This window comes from Larimichthys crocea, unplaced genomic scaffold, assembly GCF_000972845.2.
Source record: "Larimichthys crocea isolate SSNF unplaced genomic scaffold, L_crocea_2.0 scaffold270, whole genome shotgun sequence".
Classification (NCBI taxonomy): Eukaryota; Metazoa; Chordata; class Actinopteri; family Sciaenidae; genus Larimichthys; species Larimichthys crocea.
Window position 1 is genome coordinate 332,101 of NW_020853564.1, and position 22,265 is coordinate 354,365.

Genomic DNA, 22,265 nt, shown 5'->3' on the forward strand with positions numbered 1-22,265 from the left:
CTGTCTCTTTCTCCCTCTCTTATGCATAACAGTTATGCATAATGTGTGTTTTCTAACTCTGGCATTTTATGGGTTCTGTTATAGGTCACTGAGGAGCAATCAGATCCGAGTGTTATCTGATTCTGTTTTCTCAGAATACTCTGCCCTAGAGAGACTGTGAGTATTTATTATTTGTTTTATTCATGTGCGTAAAACCGCAGCTACCTCCTGACAATCTGTTAGAGGAGACTTTATGAAAGGTGACAGTAAATAACAAGAAAACACATATGAACAGGCCCGAAGCAGGCATGTACATTACATAGATTAAATTCATAGAAACTGAGTACTTTAAATTCATATCAGTAAAAGAGAATTGATATGATACTGTTATTTCAGGTGAACAAAAGTCAAAACACTCCCTGCTGATATATTTATTCAGAAACCTGGCAGACACAGTGTTGTTGCTTATTGTGATTGTTCTGACCACACCAGCAGACCAGCCGTTCAACTGTCTGTATGCAGACTCGTCACTGTCCTGAGTGAAGCCGATGACTGTTGTGTCATCTGTGGACTTGAGGAGTTTAACAGATGAGTCTCTTGAGGTGCAGTCGTTGGTGTAAAGGCAGAAGAGTAGTGGGGAGAGCACACACCCCAGGGGCCACCAGTGCTGATAGTCACCACTCACCTCACCTGTTGCCTCCTGTCAGTCAGGAAGTTTGTAATCTATTAACAGGTGGAGGTGGGCACAGTGAGATGGGTGAGCTTGGTATGGAAGATGGTGTTGAATATTGTTCTGAAGTCATTAAACAGAATCCTTGTGTACGTCCCTGCAGAGTTGAGGTGTTGCAGGATGTAGTGCAGTCCCATGTTGACTGCATCATCTGTGACCTGTTCGCCAGGTAGGCAAACTGCAGGGGGTCCAGCAGGGGGTCTGTGATTTCCTTCTAGTGCAACAACACCAATCTTTCAAAGGACTTTATGACTACAGATGTGAGGGGGATGGGCCTGTTGTTATTTAGTCCTGTGATTTCTTAGGGACCAGAATTATTGTGGAGCTCCAATGATCTGTTCAAGATCTGAGTGAAGCTGGGGACCAGCTGATCAGCACAGACCTTCAGACAGGAGGCACACACATGTCCTCACAAAAGCTGATGTATGATATCACGGTATCAGCCAGTTCATCCAGGTCTGAAACTACAGCCTCTAAAACTCTCCAGTCAGTGCAGTCAAAGCAGACTTGACCACAGGCTTTGCAGATTTTAGCTTCTGCCTGTAGGTCGGGATAAGATGAACCATGCAGTGATCAGAAAGTCCTAGGGCTATACAAGGAGAGAGCGATAGGTGCTCTGGTCCAGAATGTTAGCGTTCCTGGTGGGACATTGATATGCTTTTACTTAATTTCCTGTCTAAACAAAAGATAAATATTTGAAGGAGGAGGAGGAGGATTAGTACAGAACAGACAGTCTCTGTTCTCTGTAACCTGAAGTGAAATATACTGTAGTAAAACTGTCCTCTTCATCATTTTTATTGCCTCTGCTTAATGTTCTGGGATAACATATATTATCACTTAACTAGACAGTAGATGTTAAACAACATGACAGAACATATTGTATTATATCATCATTAATTAAGGCTTACTGACTGTTACACAGTTGTACAGTGTGAATTTAATAAAATCTCTGCAACATCATCATCCAGGCTGGTTGTGGGATCATTCTGTGATCACATATATGGCTGTAAGTTTTCTGCTGGTCTGCAGAATCTCAACTAATTATAGTTTCTCATTGATAGGGAACACACAAACATCGACTGCATTTTTGTTCGTATTTGTCTTGGTCTCGGAAAGGGGACTCAGGATTTTAGGTCAAGACCAGTCAAGACCACAACTGTGGGTACGCTACTCAATTGCCCGTGCATTTTCTGATTTATTTGTTAACTGTCTGGGAGGAGACATCAGTCGAATATTCAGGAATAAAAGTAAAGTTTCCTAAACGACAAAAAGTCGTGCTGCAAAACAGCATACAAAAGAACACACAGCAGTTCATAAATACTCCAGGATGATGCTCAATGAGGTGACTCAATGTAGCAACCTTCACCTGCAGTGTTTTCATCAGTATTAGCTACCTAAGTATGTTTTACACAATACATGATGATTCATCAGGTGTTCTTGTTTTAGTTGATGTTGTTTATTTCATGGCTTGTCTTGTACTTTTAGCATTTTTAGACTCCTGTGTGTTGTAATAATGTCTGTGTCTTGTGTCTATTTTTGGTTGGACCTGTTTATAGTTTGTGCTGCTGTCTGTCTTGGCCAGGACTCTCTTGAAAAGGTTTTTTTAATCTCTAATCTTTAATCTGGGACTTTTCCTAGTTAAATTAAGGTTTAAATAAATTTTAAAAAAAATTACTGTCTGCCCTCAAAGTCTTGGTCTTGTCCTGGTCTCAGTAGAATCTGGTCTTGTTGTTTGTCCCCTTCTCTGTGCTGATGCGTGTATTATCCTGTCACTCTTGAAATGTAAAAGGGGAAAGAATTGTGCGGTGGATGATAATGATGTTATAACAACAGCATATTAATAATTTAGACCATTGTTTCCAGTTTTCTGCAGAACAACAGCCTCCAACTTATATCCAAAGACGCCTTCAGTGGCCTTCACAGTTTAAAGAGGTTGTAAGTACCCCACTCACTTCATTAATGACGTCATCTCTCTTTATTTTCATGTTAACCTCTGATGAGCTCATCTCTTAGGTGTCAAATGAAGAGTGAGCAGGAAGAAATCAATCGATTGGTTGTCTGGGAGTCTAGGAAGACTAACAGAGAGATTTAAAGAGGAAAAATATATCAAACCCACGGCTCTTGCTGCAATATTGATAATGGATAAATTCTTAATTAAAAGGAGTGACTATGCTGCTCAGTAGATTTACTGAGCAGTTATTCTTCTTCTGTAAATTCTGATGTGCATTACAAAACTCTTTCTCCTGTTATATTTCTTTGACTGAAATTGTCTCTGTGACTTTAAATTGGAGCTGACACACACAGTTCAGAACAATTGTGAGAGGAATGTGATGAAAATCAGAGAAAGCCAGGCATCACAAGTGGAGCCACCACTTGAGCCGTCCACAAATGTCAGTCCTAAACAGTTACCTAAAGGTTACTCGTGTACATACAGTAAGGTCAGAAAATGTAGATGATTAAGAAGAAGACCGAATATTTTATATACATTTTTTTAATTAATTTATTAAAAAAATGATTTTGTCTGATCAAATCCCAAAGATATTTTCTCTTTCCTCTCATATATGACAAATCATATATCTAAGGACCATGGGTATGTTTATGTGCACTGTGTGGATCCTTGACAGTCTGATAAAAATATGTATTAATTGATTTTTCTGCTTTCTCTCAGGTTTCTCAGTGAGAACTTGGTATCCTCCCTTAGTCCTGGTGTATTCAAGGATCTCCATCAGTTAGAGTGGCTGTAAGTAACACATACGCACACACAGATTGGAAGACACTGTAACTGTTGAAATTTACCAGACCATATTCAAAGACACATGCAGTAGTTAGTTCTGGCAGGGTGTCTTGCTCTTTTTTTTGTTTGGTTTGATTTAATTTGATTTAGATTTCAGACATAAATGCTTGTTTTATCCATACTTGGGCATCCTTGTTGGCATCTGGAATTTATTTGTGGCTTAAGTTCCTTCCCGAAAACAAATTTCCCCTCAATGTGTTTAAAATCATCTGGGCAGGGTGGAGAGTTAGGCAAGCTATATTTATTTGTACCCACAATGACTTATAAATTATGTGCAGCTGTGTGGATTGAGTCTTATTTTCCATGTGAAATCAAATTGGAGTCAAGTGTACCATAAAACAAAAATGAATTTATCTTTTTCTCATGATGTTAAGAGCTTTGGCAATATGATATATGATGTTATTGGTCTGGAGATTTAATTGGTGGCCTTTGTCTTTGTCAGGCGAGAGTCTGTCAGCAATGACAATTTGATGCTACCAGCCTCCCTGACTTTGCAGTGAAAACACGTCAGTCATCTGCCAAACAGCAGATGTTACAGTACAGTTTTATACAATTTGTGCTTGTGAAGTCCATTGAGTGACATTTATTACCCAGCCGAGTAAGTTTGATTGCCAAAAGAATCAGCAAAATGTGTGTGCGTGTTGCAGGCAATGCTTCACTTTTATTTTTCTGATTTTGTTTAATCTCATTTCCTCCATTAGACACCTCAGATTAACTGTACTGCAATAAAGGAAAAGTTCCACATTTTAGCTTAGCGCAGCATAATGAATGCAAACAAGGGGGGAAGCTAGCCTGTTTCTGTGAAAGTTAACAAAAAGATATTTTTACTACTTAGCATATTATATCCTGTTAGCTGCAGATGTTACAGTGAAGTAGCTCCAGGAAGTCACTGCGCCACGCCAAGAAATAATTATGGCACAACACGTCCTGTAAATCTTAACTGGCCGTCCTAATATTTTATGTTTATGTGTTAAATTACACATTAAAGTTTCTCAAATGTAGGTGCTGGTTAAAGGATTTTAATCTCTGGACACAGTCAGACTAACTGTGAGCCAGTTCTTATGCTGAGATCAGCAAATCATCAGTTGGCTGCAGCCTCATGCATGGTGTACAAACACAGGAGCAGTCTCAGTCTTCCCATCTAAATCTTGGTAACAGAGCAAATAAGCCTATTTCCCAAAATGTTGAACTATTTCCCAAAATGTTGAACTATTCTTTTAATAACAGTCAAATAATACATGAAAATTAATTGAAGTGCATTGTTTGTTTTTGTTCCAGGATGTTGGATCATAACCCGCTCAGCATCTTGTCCCAGGATGCTTTCATTGGGCTTCAGTCTCTCATGTACCTGTGAGTTTTACCATTTTTCTTTATTCATTTTCCAATAATAATTCCAGTATTCCCACTTCTCTGAGATGAGCAGCGCCGGTCCTGGCCACATTTGCGCCCTGGGCGATGATTGTTTGGTAATGTAGTCGTGATTCAACATCATTTTAAAAAACTTTGAAGAGCCAGATCATCACACATCGACATGCAGACCGGAGGACAGATGGCTGTGTCAGTGGATAGGACCAGAGTATCAGTACCTCCTGAGCCACAGCTGCCCCAACTAGAAGGGACAAAATCAAAAAATCGCATTCATTCAATGAGTATTTATGAATTTTAAAGAAATTAGATGAATTATGCAACTGTTTTTAGATCCTTGCTGTAGACATGGGGTTCCTGTGCCCTGTCTTTACTCAACACTGGTTGAATGTTGTGATAGATGCTCATGAAGATGTTCATGCAGTGAAATCAGTCATTTGTACATGATTGACATTCAATTTCCTGTTTTCTGACACTGAGTTTCTGGTTATTTATTCTCCTCATTTTCATTCTTTATTCTCCAGGTATGATGGTTACTGTTAGTGTTGAGTGTTTAAATGGTGTCAATCATTTTAATCATTGTGTTATAGTAACATGTTTTCCTTTTTCATTAGATCCATGGTTGACACCTCACTGCAACAGCTTCCTCACCCCAGCCTCTGCCAACACATGCCCGCCTTGGACTGGCTGTGAGTCTGACAGTGTACTGATTACTACTCTTTAAAGATGTTACCTGACAGACTGTGTGTGTGTGTGTGTGTGTGTGTGTGTGTGTGTGTGTGTGTGTGTGTGTGTGTGTGTGTGTACATAAAAAAACAAATTAGGCTTAATTAAAGGTTTCAGCGGCCTGCATAGCTTGGGAATATGAGGATCAGATGAGTGGAGGTGAAGGGTCCTCAGAGCGGTCGGTCAGCTCAACAAGGTATTTTTGGAAGTGCAAGCAGCAAGTGTAGACTGGAGAGCACCTGCCTGATGAGCCTAACAACCTCATGCTATCTGTAGCTCTTATGACTGCTTTAATTTAACACACATTTAACTTCCAGAGAAAAAACTGTCTGTCCTTCAGCTGTTTCTCAGCTGTTGTTGTTTTTTCTTCCCCTCAAACACAAAGCTAGATGTCACACAGCACTATACATGCCCCACAAGGTTGTGTCCTGAGCTTCTTCCTGTTTACCCTCTACACCAATGACTGTACCAGCCCCTCACCTGTCACTACACACATCAAATACTCTGACGACAGTGCCATACTTGCACTTCATCTCCCACTTCACACAATGGTGCACAGACAATAATCTAGAACTGATTGTTAAGAAAGCAAAATAATTGATCATCAAAACTTTCTACTCCAACTCATTCTCTGTAGTGTGTAACCTGCTTCTTCAACATGCTAACTGTCTCCAATGAGAACAACCATTGGTCTCCCTACCGCCAAACTCACACAGAGCATGCAGTATAGCGCATGACCCCAGACAACCACTCCACTCATCCTTACCGCTCCCATCTGGTCCCTGGTCTGTAAACGAGCACACTATGGCAGGAGATTTGTCCCATCTGCCACAGCATCCCTCAACAAAACATCCTGGTAACCGCCATGTGCAGAGAGCTGTGGATATGGGATATGGATGGATTAATGTGCTATATTGAATGTTTATTTTGTGGTTATGCTGTGGTGTTTAATGTATCTTTGTGTTTATGTATGTATGTCAGACTTTGTACAGACTGTGGCAACTAATTTCCTTGTAAAGACAATAATAATATCTATCTACATACAGCATATTTACACATGAACACCACATGTGTCATGTCTTGTTAAATGTTCATGCTGTGTCCTTTTTTCTGCTCTCAGGGATCTTGAAGGAAACCAGATTCAAACTCTCAACTACTCGATCTTGAAGAGCTGCAGCAAGCTTGAAGTTCTGTGAGTGTCGCACTTTAAAACTTAATAAGGTCCCTTTGCTGTGTGTCCCATACTCCCTGGAGCTGTCACTGTAAGAACCTAATAAAAGCCAAAATGCCTTGAAACACAATTGCTTTTAGAAGTTTACAAGAGTCATTAGGGATGTTTTCAATCCATTTAGGGAGCTCTTTTAGTTTCCAAAAAGCTTGATTACAAATGAGGTGCATTTGCGTTAGCTACATCAGATCCACCCAACATTACTGGCACTCAATAATTTACTCAGCAGTTGCATTTCTGACATCATTTATGCATCATTTTGTCCTTAAAAACAAAATCTTTCTACCACATTCCTAATCTGAGCATCGAGAGTGTCCTAATGTACCTCTTAGACATCACCAGACATCACATAGGTTAAAAAGGTTTGCCTTGCAACAACAGAGGTGTTTACATTTAATTAGGATTTTTTTATTAGTAAAAATACCCTTTTCTCCACAAAGAGCAGCTTAAACTGTGATGAGGTTTCCGGAGGGTTAAACGCCTGAGATGTAGACCGCAGCATAAGCACTTTTAAAGGCAGACAAAGAAAGTACTGGTAGCAGCCTTTTCCATTATAGCTGCTAGAGATATTTTTCCCCAGAGTAAGGGGAGATACAGAGAATACATTTGTCACATTTTCAAGCTCCTCACATGACAAAGGCACCTGATTATAAACACTAAGTCTCAACATGATTGTACAACCTTATGAATATCAAAAGGAAAAGAAAACTACACCTAAATTACAGTTATCAGATGTAGAAAATGTGGTTTTTATGTCACCCATGGTTGTATTTCTTTTTAGGAGCTTGTCAGCACATGTTTAGATGTTTAGAACTATCATTTAAACTTACCGAGTCTTTTCTTGTTTGCAGTGGTAATAGACAGGTTGACAGGACAAGATCAGGCAGGAGGCTTTGTGGACTATGATGTCCACTGAGATACTTTTTCTTCATAGCTTATTACATTCACGTCCTCTTATTTTCACCCCTGCCATTATGTCTATAGAAGCTGCTGTGTCTTACATTGCCCACTTGTCCAGCTCCAGTTCTGACATGACACCAGCTCCACTCCCCATCAACATTTCCCCACGTCCCACAGTTGGCAGCAGTTTACTTTACTGTCCATCACAAAACTCAATCACAGAGAGTTGAGGCAGAGCAGCTGGAGGACATCAGGAGGTGTCCTCAAGTGTTATATACTTCTCACGGGTGATCGTACCTGGAGCCCAAAGTTACATAATGTGGGAACGGACGCACGAATGGCAGAGACACTATTCATTTGATTACAAATCAGTGTAGCGTCAACTTGATTTAAAATCTGTTAGTCTATGGTAGAAAAGTTACAAAGTGTGGCTTTAACTTCTGCTGCTTGACTTAAGGGTGCAATGATCATTGTGAAATAAAAAAGAAGAGCTGATTTTGCAGTCAATACTGAGCCATAGTCAGTCCACTCATGACATTTGGGTAACTACAGTATATCCTGCCATTGCCAAAAATTCACAGCTGGATACTGCACATAAAAGGGGATTTAGAAGTTGGCATAGCATATCCAACTCTGACTAAAAAATAATAATAATACTCCATATACCTGCACTACAGCACTGTGTTTACCTCTCAGCTGGATCAGAGAGCGAGGGAAGTCATTCCACTGTGCCTCTCTCTCGTGTCTCTTTAATTTTAAAAGAATACACCATACACCACAATGTGGTGTCTCTCTTTACTGGAGACATTTCTGATCATTCTGACATTTTTTCAAAGAATTTGTAATACACAGTTAAAAACCGATCAGTGTAAAATGTGTGCGCTGCATCAATTTAGCTTCATCTAGCTGTGTGGGTCTTGTTGAATCATTAGTCTTGTCAGCTTGACCCTAGAATAAGGAAGTAAAAGTTTTATCCAACATCGGCACTATTAAGATGTGTTTGAGCATGGCATTGAACTGCCCTCTGCTACAGTTTTACTCTACAGTTCTGAGCAACAATGTGAATGTGTAAGGTCAGTAAAAGATTTTTTTAAGAGAAAAAGCACTGAGTCAGTGTTAATAGAAGCATCATTGTGAGAATTGGTAGCTATATGTGCATATGTCACAGATTAGATTACATCCAGGGCAAGTACCACTTTGCACACAGTGTCTGACAGCAGCTCTGTTCTATTCAGATTACTGATGGACAACCAGATCAGAAGAGTTCCTGAAAACACCTTCCAGTCTCTGTGGAAACTGGCTGAACTGTGAGTGTGTGTGCCACTTTGTTTGTATTTTCATCATTCAGCTCAGCTGTCATTAAATAATAAGACATGGTGAGTGTAATCAATCACTGGTTTCAGAGGAGACTGAAAAGTCTACATGAGCTGCTGCTGATGGAGTATCTGATTACTCATTGAGAATTGATTTTTCACAGACTCAAATTCTGACCAATGCATCATCTCTCTATGCTCTATGCATTTATTATTAAAAAGACCAAATCATAAACACCTGGCAGGATAAAACATAGTTTGACCATTTATGTAAATTTGAATGATTGAATGCTTATTGTCACATAGTGATAGACTTTTAGAATGGTTTTATTCTAATCTTCAATTATAATATGATTACATTATAAATGGACTAATGGATTATTTGATGTGATATTATATTTATGATATGTATTAAATTCACCAACAGCCTGAGGCTGATGGTAATTATATTGGTGAGTTGTTGATGATTTGATGGATCCTCTAATGGCTGCCTAGTATTATGTGAAATATGTTTATGAATGACATAAAAAGTAACCAAAATAAATATTTTAGAGTGAAATGAAGGCATTAAAAAAATCTGAAATAAATAATAATAATAATAATAATTCAATGTAAGCAGTGTTTGAAAACATAGTAATGATGTTTTGATAAATCCCTGCAAAGCGAATTAGAAATTTAAAGAATGCATATTAAATTATGGGTTTCCACTGGTCAGTATTTATTTATTTTAGTGTTTTCTGCTGATTTAAAAAAAAAAAAAACTTTAGTTAATTTGATGTAAACATGAAATATCTGTGCTTTGGTTTAATGAGTTAGGCTGCTATGTGTGGTTTGATGAATGGTAAATGGATTGTAATTATATAACGCCTTTCTAGTCTTCCAACCACACACTTTTCATTCACCGATGACACTGGCTGCCATGCAAGGTGCCAACTGCTCATCAGTTTTTAGGAGCTAATTCACACTCATCAATCTGGGGTTCAGTATCATGCCCAAGGACACTATGACATGCAGATCTGCTCTACCTCCTGAACCATAGCTGCCCATAATGAATAATTAGTCCATAAATTTAAGTGAATCTGCAAGTTTCCTTTTTTTTCTTTCTTGTTTTCTCTCTCTCACTGTGTTTAGGAATCTGTCCACCAACAGGATAAAGGAGCTGCCGAAAAACACTTTTAAGAACCTCTCCAAGTCCCTCCTTAAACTGTGAGCAGCTGATAAGTAAAAACACATTTTATAGTTGGATTCAGAGAACATGGTGTCAGAGATGTTATCGTAGTGCTCTTTCGACTCCATACTGTCTCTCCTCCCTGTTGCATATTTCTTATATGGATGACCATCCTGTATGTCAGAGTGTGTGAATGTTTTTCAAGACACACCAGCTTGCCCGGTGACACCCTGCGGTTTACCTATAAAACCGGCATGGAATTACTGCTGACAATCTGTGTTGCATAAATCCACTTAGTTTGGGTGTTTGTCCAGTCGGGCCGGCATCTCTGTCCCCTTATCTCTCCCAGCTATGATGGTTCCCTGATACTGGTGTGTTGCTCACGGTTTTGTGGTTTTTGTGAGCTGGCACAGTGGAGCTGTCTTTTTCAGTGGAGCTGGCATCTCATTGCCATTGGTGCAAAGTCAACACCAAACAGCATCAAGTTGGTTAAACTAGAACAAAAGTAAATGAAAATCCACCTCTGGGGTGTGATGCACTGGCACACCCATGGCCCCAGGATGAAACACTGTCGGAACTCCCACTCTGTTCTACCCCTTTCCCAGTTGAGCTCAGTTTGGTGACCTGGCAACAGAGAGGTACATATTCCTGACTTTAGGTTTGCATGTAGTGAGGGCAATGCAAGAAGACTGGGCACTGTCCACTCAGCCTCCCTTTTCCACTTGCTGAGGGACTCACCAGGTGGATCGCAATTCAGCCACATCCCAGGACATCCTTGCAGTCCCAGCTTGAGACAGGGAACTCTGCCATTACCCTCCAAAATATAGTGGTGACCATTGGCAAACATTGAGTAAGGATGGCTATTCCTTGAATTTGTGGTTCCTTAGAGGGGCACAGAGGCTCACGGTTCCTTGGACTTCATTACAGTCCTTGATTTTCTGAGGCATCCTTCCTTTGATCCTCTTGGGGTTGCTGATATGAAATGGATTTCCCATTGCATTTCTGTTAAGAGACAGCTGTTTTTTCTATGAAAAAAGAGGACAGAGTCAGTTACACTGCCAGAGTACTGACTTATGACTAGTGTTATTTTAAAGTTAATGAGCTCCAAACAGTCTGTTTCATCAATCATCAAAATGCTGGTGGATTGGTGGTCTGTTTCTGCCTACTCTGAGATTTCACAGGAGTAAAGTATAATATCAATCTGTCAAGCTCCTTACAGTACAATGTGAATATTTATTTGACCTTCAATGACTTCAATTGAACACATCCTTCATGTCCTTCATTCTCAGACAGACATGTTTTAAACAAAATGTGGTGTGGGATCTTTCCAGCACATGACTGGACATGCAGTATAACTGTGTAACTCAGATGCAGATGGTCAAGGTTTTGCAAAGAAATACTGTTATTTTTCCCCAAATTATTAACAATTGTAATAATTTGTAGTTATTTTTTGTAAATCAGGTAACAGAGTTTGACTGTACACATTTGTGAAAACTCACATAAGTTACCTTAAAATGAAGACAATTAAGAAAATTGTTGTATGGACATAAACTTATATAATAAGCCACAGATGTAATTACAGATAATTATTGTCATTTTACATAAAAAAAATACTGTGAAAATAATATAGTGTTTGTGCAACCTTGAGAAATAACTTAAGTTTGTCATTATTGGCATGATACTTAAAATTACAGTTTGATCGTTAATTTACAGATAATGTCTGTAATTTTACAGAGTTCTGTACAGAATTTAAAAAAACAGAAAGCTACTGTAAAATTGTAATATTTCCATTGCATACATGATTTCTTTTTTCAGTGTAGAAATTTTCATCTAACAACAAGCTTGTCATAAAATGAGCAGTACTTTGCACTAAATCAGTGTGTCTTTATACTGAGAATAACTCAACATCAGTGTGGTCTGTAAACATGATGGCTATGCCAGCAGCACTTTGAAGACATCAGTGGTTTGATTGTCTTTAAAGTTACATACAAAAATAATAAGCCTTAAGTCCTTTTACATATAAAGAAGATTGTGTCTGTCCTTATCCTTTTCCTCATCCATTTGTGGCCAAACTGAAATACAAACCGGAGTCAAACCAAATCTTGTAACAGCCTTGTGGTTATCCTCTGCTCTACATGCATAGCATAATAATGTGGTTCAGACAAAAAAAGAAGTCAAGGAAGAAACAGGAAATCTTTTCAAACTATTAGATTTGGATGTGCATTGCACGGACATAAATAACGGTATTAGTCCAGAAATACGTTTGACAGGAGTGGAGTGCTAATGTGGCACTTTAGAGTGGAAGCTCACATGGAAGCCACATTTTCATTGTATTTCATCAACTTTCAAAACCACATCCACAAACTGTTTGCTCTGTTACTCTTTGTGTCAGGGAGATTTGGTAAATAGGCATAATAGAGAGAAACACAACAAACAGAATTAGTAAAACATATCCACGTTCAACTCTGAAATGAGAGAAATTTAAACAGAAATTGGTTAATGTTGTCAAACAATCAATATCTGAGGTTTGACTTGAGAACCTAACCACATGGAGAAATATAAAAACAACAAGTTTAGCAAATAACTCCAGATGTCCGTCTCCCCAGCAACACATTACATCTCCCAGCCTAGATGGGCGATATAGTCCGAGTTCTGGGTCTGCCCTGGGGTCTCCTCCCAGTTGGACGTGCCCGGAACACCTCCAAAGGTGCGAGTTACTGCCCCAAGCCAGGGAGTTCAAGTATCCCTCCCAGGGGGCATCCTGATCAGATGCCCAAACCACCTCAACTAATTTCAGCCGCTCGTATCTGCCACGTCATTCTTTCGGTCACTACCCAAGGCTCATGACCATAGGTGAGGGTTGGAATGTAGATGGACTGGAAATCGAGAGCCTCGCCTTCTGGCTCATCTCCCTCTTCCCCACCATGGTCCGGTACAACGTCCACAGTACTGCAGATGCCGCACCAAACCACACATCCATCTCACGCTCCATCTTCCCTCCCCACTCGTGAACAAGACCCCGAGATGCTTGAACTCCCTCGCTTGGGGCAGTAACTCGCTCCCATACCGGAGAGAGCATTCCACCGTTAATTAAACAGACTTATTGTTGACAATCAATGACTTACCTTTGGCCAACAACCTAAATTAATAGAGAAAAACACAACAAACAGAATTAGTAAAACATATCCACATTCAACTCTGAAATGAGAGAAATTCAGTTTGGTTAATGTTGTCAAACAATATCTTAGGTTTACTTGAGAACCTAACCGCATAGAGAAAAACATAAAAACAAAGTTAGTGAAATTAACTTTCAACTATGGAAGTCCAAGAGTACAATCAGCTGTGAATGCTCAGTGTGTGCAATTAACTGAAGAGGTTTGGTCACCTATTCTTAACCTTCAATCTCAGAATTCTACCTCAGAATAACAGGAAATACAATTTTTTGTCTGATTTACTTCTTACTAAAGATAAGATGTCCCCCCCCCCGCAAGCAGACAACTGCACAGAATATTGCAGATGTGGTTGCAAAGTGTAATCGAAAGTTTTTAACTGCACACTATAAAATAACCTGTGCCGTATTACAGTCAGACAATTACCACATCATCTGCATACATTAGGTGATATAAAATACTACCAACCACTGTTTTGCAAGTCACAAGTAAGTCTCAAGTGTTTGCACTGAAGCCCCAAGTCAAGTCCTAAGTTAAGACAGGAAAGACCCAAGTCAAGTCCTTAACTTTGGGTCTCGAATCCTAAACAAGTCATAATGTGCTCGTCACCAAATGCAATGCCATTTTAACAACACAGTAAATATATATATATTTTTTTTTACTGTGTTGTTAAAATGGCATTGCATTTAGTGACGAGCGTCCCCTCTATTAGAGTCATATTAAGCAGAAACTTACAGGAATGGCATCAAAAAACATATATTAGTACTGATTATTGTTGGTCAGTGTATGTATAGGTATACATGTATAACTCCATCTGACGTGGAGTTTGAACGTAGTGTCATAAAACATGACAATGACATCTGAGTTTTACTTTTGTCATCTTTTTCTTGTTACAGAAACATTTCCCACAATCCGCTTCTCCACATTCACCCCAGCCACTTCAACCACCTGACACATCTTCAGTCTCTGTGAGTACACACGCAAACACGGACACATGCTCAAAGAAAGTGCGTGGTGATGAAATATCCTGTTTTCCATAGGGCCTTGGAGGGGATAGAGATCCCAGATATTCAGACGAAGATGTTTCTATCTATGAAGAACCTCTCTCACATGTATGTACAATCCTACAGAAGTATCACAGTTCTCACACGTGTTTGACCAATCACATTGCTTGTCTGTCTCTCACTGACTCCCTTGTTTCTGCCTTCTGCCAAAACCTATTTTTACTTCCTACTTTCTTGCACCAGCTACTTTAAGAAGTTCCAGTACTGCTCCTACGCACCTCATGTGAGGTCCTGTAAGCCCAACACAGACGGCATCTCTTCCTTTGAGGACCTGCTGGCCAACATGGTGCTACGAGTGTCTGTCTGGGTCATGGCCTTCATTACCTGCTTTGGCAACATCTTTGTTATTGGCATGAGGTCACTTATCCGTGCTGAGAACACCCTGCATGCTGCCTGCATCAAAGTCCTCTGCTGTGAGTAACCACACACTATCCTCTCCCAAAATGAGAGAATGCTATGCGAAGGTGGAGAAACACTTGAAAAGGTGTAGCATCTGATGGGGTAGGGGTGAATCTCACCCTAACAAATAGTGCTAAAGATGAAACCTAAAAACTTGAAAATCACAGAAATAAATTGAAACTGTTCACATCTGTAATTTCTTTTTTTCCAGTTAATGATGAAGGCAAATGCTTTGATATTTAAACAGAAATCTGTTCTCGAGTCATGAATAGGGATGTCCTAGGTTTGTAGGGCAATAAAAGTGCTGTTGTCCATAATTGTGCATGTTTGCCTCAAAACTAACAACATAATAAAATCAGGCGGAGAGACAGATTTTACCATTTGGAGCTTTGCAAGTACTTGGTGTGTACTGTGATGTTGCAATAATCGACTCTGGAAAAAAGGAATGGGCCCAATGCTTCAAAACAGGGAAAAGTCAACGTCTGGGTCAAAAAGCAGCAGTAATCCAAACGAGAAAAAGACATGACACTCTAGGCATGCTAAATGTTGAGCTACTTTGATGCTCTGGCTCAGAGTGAGAGGAAAAAACACACAGACACAGGGGCTGGAAGTGAATCGGTCAGAGGAGAGTAATAAAAAAAAAAAAAAGTAAACAGGAATGAACTTAAGAGCCATGAAGAGATGTGTCACGTAGTCAGGTATTGTTAAAATACTGCTCTGTGGTGTGTATTTTAATAATACATGAAAGGGCATTTGGGGTGTGGTTGCAGGGTGTGCAAACAGGATAGGATAGTACTTTATTGATCCCTAAAAGGGAAATTCGGTTACGGCTGCCAGCCATTTGCTCGCGCCACCATTTTTAAGAAAAAGAAAAAAAAAGTGCAGTTACATGCAAAAAACAATCACAGACACATATGACATTATACATTGGATTGGTATACATGAGGTGTCTTTTTTGTTGGATCACATTTTAGGAGAGAGATGGGGTCGGGGTACAGATAGGGAAAGAAGAGAAACATGTGACAACCCAGGCAGTATGACTATAGGGCAGAGAAATTACAATACGTGGAGTCAGCCTTGCCAAATTGATATGATGTTCTTTTTGTTCATTGTGAGCTGTTGTTTACACAGCTGAGTGTCCTTGGAGTGTCCAGTGCCGTGGAGCATAGATAAGACAAGTAAACTGCAATGAAGACCTCTGAGAGAAGATAATAGCAGGGACAGTAAATGCAAGAAAATCATTTCATTTTAGGGATTCAGGAAAATTGACAATTTAGTCTAAAAACCTAATCCTGCCTGCCCCCCAACTCGAAATTCCGTTGCAGGGCCGAGAGACCCCTAGTCACCTCCTCCAGACGCGTAACACTGATTGCGGCCTGGGTGGAGATGTTTCTACCCAGTTCCGAAAACATGTTCATGATGATATCCAAGCATCGGGGGGTATCCACAGATTGATCACAGATCTGGTCGAGCCTCTTCCGAGTCTCTTCCGAGTCAGCAGCTGACAGATGGAGCTTCTCTCTCTGTAAATGGATTTATATGTGTCACCGTCTCTCCTCGTTCAGGTGCAGACTGCCTCATGGGTGTGTACCTTTTTTTCGTGGGAGTTTACGATGTAAAATACAGAGGGCAGTACAATAGGAACGCCCTGCACTGGATGGAGAGTGTGGAGTGTCGGACCATTGGATTCCTGGCCATGCTCTCCTCAGAGGTATAAAATCAACATCCCATTCACGACCACACACTTAGATATGCATATGGACAGAACCTGTGACTGCTGCTAGTACTGCCCAGCATCCAGCTGCTGCATAGTTGTCTAGTCTGTTATCTGAAGAGCCAATATCAGGTCTCTCCTTAATTCCAATTTTTATGGAAAAGCATAGTGGGACCGCTGAATGTGTCAACACGAGTACTGAAGAATTCTAACAAGCAAAAATGTATGTTTAACAGTGCAAAATAAAAAATATTGGAAAATATTTTCTGTGGAAAGAACCAGCATTTTGTCTTCATCTAATTGATAAAACAAATGTTCTACTGAGCAGAGATTAATGAACCATAGCAATTTTGTGTATTTTAGCCCACGACAATAATTCACAAGTGAAGATGTTGGAAAATCTTTTAGAACAACAAGCGGGAAACAAACTTGAAGGTTGTCTACAGGGTAATGTTATTGTTGGCATAGTTTTGGCTAATGAAGAGATTGATAACTTAGTAACTGATTCACGGGTCTCAGATCGCTTTAACAGAAGTACTTGAGTGCACCAACAAGGAGGAGTTTTCAATGAGTCCTCCTCAAGGCTACACACTGACAACAAATATAACAATAAAGCAGATTATCATTTATTTTCAGTTTCAAGCTAAGTGATGATTCCTCTGTCAGCCAAACTCAATAGGTCTATCTGGAAGCAAAGTGATAAATCTGATTTCTGGCATGCGTAGTGTTACTGTAGCAGTAGTACTGTAGTTTAAAACGTTCATTTTAAGATTTATAATGAGTGCCTTCCCTCAGGTGTCTGTTCTCCTCCTGACCTACCTGACACTGGAGAAGTTCCTCGTCATTGTTTTCCCCTTCAGCGATCTACGCCCAGGCAAACTTCAGACTTCGGTGAGCTGTGCTATGAATAGTGGACAAGAATCTGTCTGCTGAATGTCTTTTTACACAGAAAATTCATTGGATCTGTTTGTTTTTTGTGCAGTTTAATGTAGCAACAAAACCAGACATTACTGCTCACTTCAGTTGTTATGGTGCAAGTGCTCTGCTAGGCCTTGCCATCTACGCATGAAGATGAATATTGCAACCAAATGAACACTGTTTAGCTCATACCTTTATGCAGACCCAACAGCAACCTTCATGTTTTAAAGATTGAAGCCAATGCGGAAGTGCTAAAAACTGTAGTTCCTCATTGGCTACTTGAGGCTGGCTGCAGAACAGTTCAACCTCCATCAGCATGCGAATTAAAATGTCCAACTTCACTCATGTGCTGTCCATTCTTTATACTATAGCAGTGGTCTGGACTCAAGAAGTTTTTTCTATTGTCTGAACCGTTGGTATTTGCACTTGGACCTGGTCATCTCTCTCGATAAATATTCTAGTTGGTTTTGATTGAGTCCAGCAATAGATGTCCTTCATCAAATAACTTTAATCATTTCTGCAGCTAAGCCGTCAACCTGTCTCTTAGACCCCATCCCAACCAGGCTGCTCAAGGATGTTTTACCTGTAGTTAGTAATTCGCTATTGGATATGATTAATCTGTCTTTATTATCAGGATATGTACCACAGTCCTTTAAGGTAGCTGTAATTAAACCTCTTCTTAAAAAGCCCACTCTAGACCCAGAGGTCTTAGTCAACTACAGACCGATATCAAACCTTCCCTTTCTGTCTAAGATACTTGAGAAAGCTGTAGCTAATCAGCTGTGTGACTTTCTCCATAACAATAGTCTATTTGAGGATTTCCAGTCAGGATTTAGAGTGCATCATAGCACAGAGACCGCATTAGTCAAAGTTACAAATGACCTCCTAATGGCATCAGACAAAGGACTCATCTCTGTACTTGTCCTGTTAGATCTTAGTGCCGCATTTGACACCATTGACCATTAAATTCTTTTACAGAGACTGGAACATCGAATTGGCATCAAAGGAACCGCCCTAAGCTGGTTTAAATCGTATTTTTTAGATCGATCTCAGTTTGTTCACGTCAATGATGAATCCTCCATGCATACCAAAGTTTGTCATGGAGTCCCACAAGGTTCTGTACTAGGGCCACTTCTATTTAGTTTATATATGCTTCCTTTAGGGAACATTATTAGGAATCACTCTATCAATTTTCATTGTTATGCTGACGACACCCAATTATATTTATCGATCAAGCCTGATGCAACCAATCAGTTAACTAAACTCCAAGCATGCCTTAAGGATATAAAAAGTTGGATGACCTACAATTTTTTTATGTTAAATTCAGACAAAACTGAAGTTCTTGTAATTGGACCCAAACACCTCAGAAACTCTCTTTCTAGAGACTTAGTTACTTTAGATGGGATCACCCTGGCCTCCAGCTCCACTGTAAAGAATCTTGGAGTTGTTTTTGATCAGGATTTGTCCTTTAACGTCCACATAAAACAAATTTCGAGGACTGCATTCTTCCACTTACGTAACATCGCTAAAATTAGACCCATTGTCTCTCAAGCGGATGCAGAAAAACTAGTCCACGCATTTGTTACTTCTAGGCTGGGCTATTGTAACTCTTTGTTATCAGGCTGCTCTAATAAGTCTCTTAGGACTTTGCAGTTAATTCAGAATGCTGCTACACGTGTTTTGACAGGAACCAAGATCAGAGATCACATCTCTCCCATTTTGGCTTCCTTGCATTGGCTACCTATAAATCTAGAATAGAATTTAAAATTCTTCTCCTTACTTACAAAGCTCTTCATGGTCAGGCACCATCATATCTAAAAGAGCTCATAATACCTTACTACCCCTCTAGAACACTGCGCTCTCAGGATGCTGGGTTCCTTGTGGTTCCTATAGTTTCCAAAAGTAGATTGGGAGCCAGAGCTTTCAGCTATCAGGCTCCTCTTCTGTGGAACAAACTACCATTCTGGGTTCGGGAGGCAGACACGGTCAACACCTTTAAGAATAGACTTAAGACTTTCCTTTTTGATAAAGCTTATAGTTAGGGCTGGCTCGGGTCATCCCTTAGTTATGCTGCCATAGGATTAGACCCCCGGGGGACTCCACCCCCCACCCAGGGTTATGCCTAGCCAGGCACGGTATTGGTTGAAGATGCACACATCTCCCTTACCGAAAACTCTCTCTTTCACTCTCTCTCTCTCTCTCTCTCTCTCTCTCTCTCTCTCTCTCTCTCTCTCTCTCTCTCTCTCTCTGTGGACATGTCTCATTAATGCATGTTACTAACCAAACTTCCCCGGAGTCCAGCAGGTTCTCGTGGATCGTGGCTGCTGCTGTGATCCTGCACGACACCCACTACATATATTATTACTGTCATTATTACTACCATATCTGTTACTGTAATCATTTTTATCATTCATTGTGATTTATTGTCATTTTGTCAGTTATTGTAATTGTACAATATGTTTGTGTTGATCTGTCCTGTACACGTGACATCCATTGCACGTCTGTCCGTCCTGGGAGAGGGATCCCTCCTCTGTGGCTCTTCCTGAGGTTTCTTCCACATTTTTTCCCTGTTAAAGGGTTTTTGTGGGCAAGTTTTTCCTCACTGGAACCGAGGGTCTAAGGACAGAGGGTGTCACTCCCTGTACAGATTGTAAAGCCCTCTGAGGCAAATGTACTTTGTGACTTTGGGCTATACAAATAAAATTGATTTGATTTGATTAGATGTATATTCTTTATGAAGTAACTTTTCCCTTTAAAACAGAAACAGCTTCACAGATACCTGTTATTTGCCATTAGCAGTCCAGGAGAAGTTAAAAACTGAGATGAAGGCGTCTGTGAGTTTATATCTTTGTAAATAGGTCTGTGTTATGAAAGGAAACGTACATAAAGATGCATTTTGTTTGAAAAGATGCCAAGTCTGAAAATGTGGAGATGTACTTCAGCTTTAAGTGACTTTAAAGTGAAAAGGCTGTACTTAAAGTAAACAGTATTACACAATGTGATCTCACAGTGTGGTTACACTGCATCACAAATTCAACACTCCTGTCAGGGTGGAGTTACATGCTGTTTTGTCTTCAGATAGTGTTTGGTACAGCACTCTGGACCTGTAAAATGCTGTGTTGAAAAACTTAATTAGAGTAGTATTACATGTATGAAGCATAGTGTTAGTACAGGACAAACAGCTGTTTCATTTATGAAGCTGTTTTGCTGTTTGCTGCTAACTAACTTCTAATTATCAATCTTCTGACATATTCATGCAAAAATTTAGCTGTCGGTTTCCTCCACAGTCAATAGGAGACAGTTGGACTGAATTAAATCTTTGGCCTTCTAGTTAATTAAATGACAAATTGACCATCAGAAATCCTAACAGCATGTTTTGTTGTCCCTCTGCAAGGTGGTCCTGGCCTCTATCTGGTTACTGGGGTTCATTATTGCCGCTGTGCCCCTGATGAATGAGGATGTGTTTGGAAACTACTATGGACGTAATGGTGTCTGCTTTCCCCTGCACTCTGACAGGCAAGAAAAACCTACTGCCAAAGGATATTCCACAGGCATTTTTCTGGGTAAATTGAAGAACATCAGCTCATTTTACAGTGAATATTAATTTTAGCAATGTACCGATGATGATTTTTTTTGTTGTATAGTACCTCAAATCCTCTTTATCTAATCAGTAAAACTGCAGAAACATTCACACCTAAAGATAAAAACGTACGTTTCAAGAGCAGCTCATCACATTTTAAGTGCCATTGTTATACATCAGGTAACAGATTGGGCTATTACACAGCAAACACAAATGCGCTATCAACATTGTATAATTAGTCTGAGTTCTTATTACTCAGTGTTCTCACTGAGGACCCATGGAAGTCTGTGATGAATACATTACAGGGATATTCTGTCTGAGAGGGCGCCAGCATTTACACTACTAGGCTGTAAAAATAAAAATCCTTCAAAATAATTCACAAGCTTCCACATTCCTTCATCACAAGCACTTCTTTTGTGCTCATATAAAATATGTACATGCATTTAAAAAATTTAAAATAAAAAAGAAATGTGTGGATGAGTGTTGAGGAAGTGGACTGTATATAGTATATGCGCCTATGCAATTTTCGAAAGTAACTAAGTAGATTTACTCAGGTCTTCAGTAATATTTTGAGGTACTTGTCCTTAATTTGAGTATTTCAATTTTATTCTACCTCATACTCCTCCTCTGTAAGTCAGAGGGTAATTTGGGTAATATTGCACTTTTTAGTCAACATTTATTTAACAGCTTTGGTTACTTGTTACTGTTTAGATTAAGATTTCACATTAAAAAAGATATGATAACCCTTTAATATTCAAAGCATTGTTAAAGATGGTGGTGGTGCCCAGCGTTCTTGGCTTAAAATCTAGTTGGGCTTCCTTGTTAGTCCAAAAGTCCAAATACAAAATGAATAATAAAAATGTGTGTAACGGGACATTATTTTTCACTCACAACATCTCTGATATATCTTGTGAAGACTGAACTAAATTAACCATATATGAAGTAATAAAAACTGGTTCTTCTTGTATCCTTCTAAAAATATTTACAGTCATAGGTGACATTTAACTTTTAACTTTGCTGATAATATTTCTATACTCTTACTAGGACTTTGAATGCAGGACTTTTACTAGTAATAAAGCATTTTGCATTCATGTATTAGTACTTTTACTTCAAGCAACATTGTGTAGAAATTGGTATTTTTGAGATTTAGCTCCTTCAGTTTTAGAGTGTAAGCACACTGTCTGATTACATTACTTATGATCAAAAACTAGCAAGTC

At 39.5% G+C, this 22,265-nt stretch overlaps 1 protein-coding gene across 3 annotated transcripts in view; it reads left to right on the top strand.

Annotated features, from left to right (window-relative positions):
- The window catches only part of LOC104936757 (relaxin family peptide receptor 2), a 45,515-nt gene extending 24,135 nt beyond the window's left edge, over positions 1–21,380 (top strand). The window contains exons 5-18 of one of the 3 annotated variants that reach the window (XM_027275989.1): positions 85–156; positions 2,573–2,644; positions 3,378–3,449; positions 4,782–4,853; positions 5,483–5,557; positions 6,715–6,786; positions 8,958–9,029; positions 10,167–10,241; positions 14,270–14,341; positions 14,414–14,485; positions 14,621–14,850; positions 16,402–16,547; positions 17,346–17,441; positions 20,863–21,380. In XM_027275989.1, the coding sequence (XP_027131790.1) occupies positions 85–156; positions 2,573–2,644; positions 3,378–3,449; positions 4,782–4,853; positions 5,483–5,557; positions 6,715–6,786; positions 8,958–9,029; positions 10,167–10,241; positions 14,270–14,341; positions 14,414–14,485; positions 14,621–14,850; positions 16,402–16,547; positions 17,346–17,441; positions 20,863–21,072 (1,408 nt within the window). In that variant the 3' untranslated portion in view covers positions 21,073–21,380. The remainder of the gene's footprint in view (positions 1–84; positions 157–2,572; positions 2,645–3,377; positions 3,450–4,781; positions 4,854–5,482; positions 5,558–6,714; positions 6,787–8,957; positions 9,030–10,166; positions 10,242–14,269; positions 14,342–14,413; positions 14,486–14,620; positions 14,851–16,401; positions 16,548–17,345; positions 17,442–20,862) is intronic. The other 2 variants (XM_027275990.1, XM_027275991.1) reach the window with 2 other exon arrangements.
- The last annotated feature ends 885 nt before the right edge of the window (positions 21,381–22,265 follow it).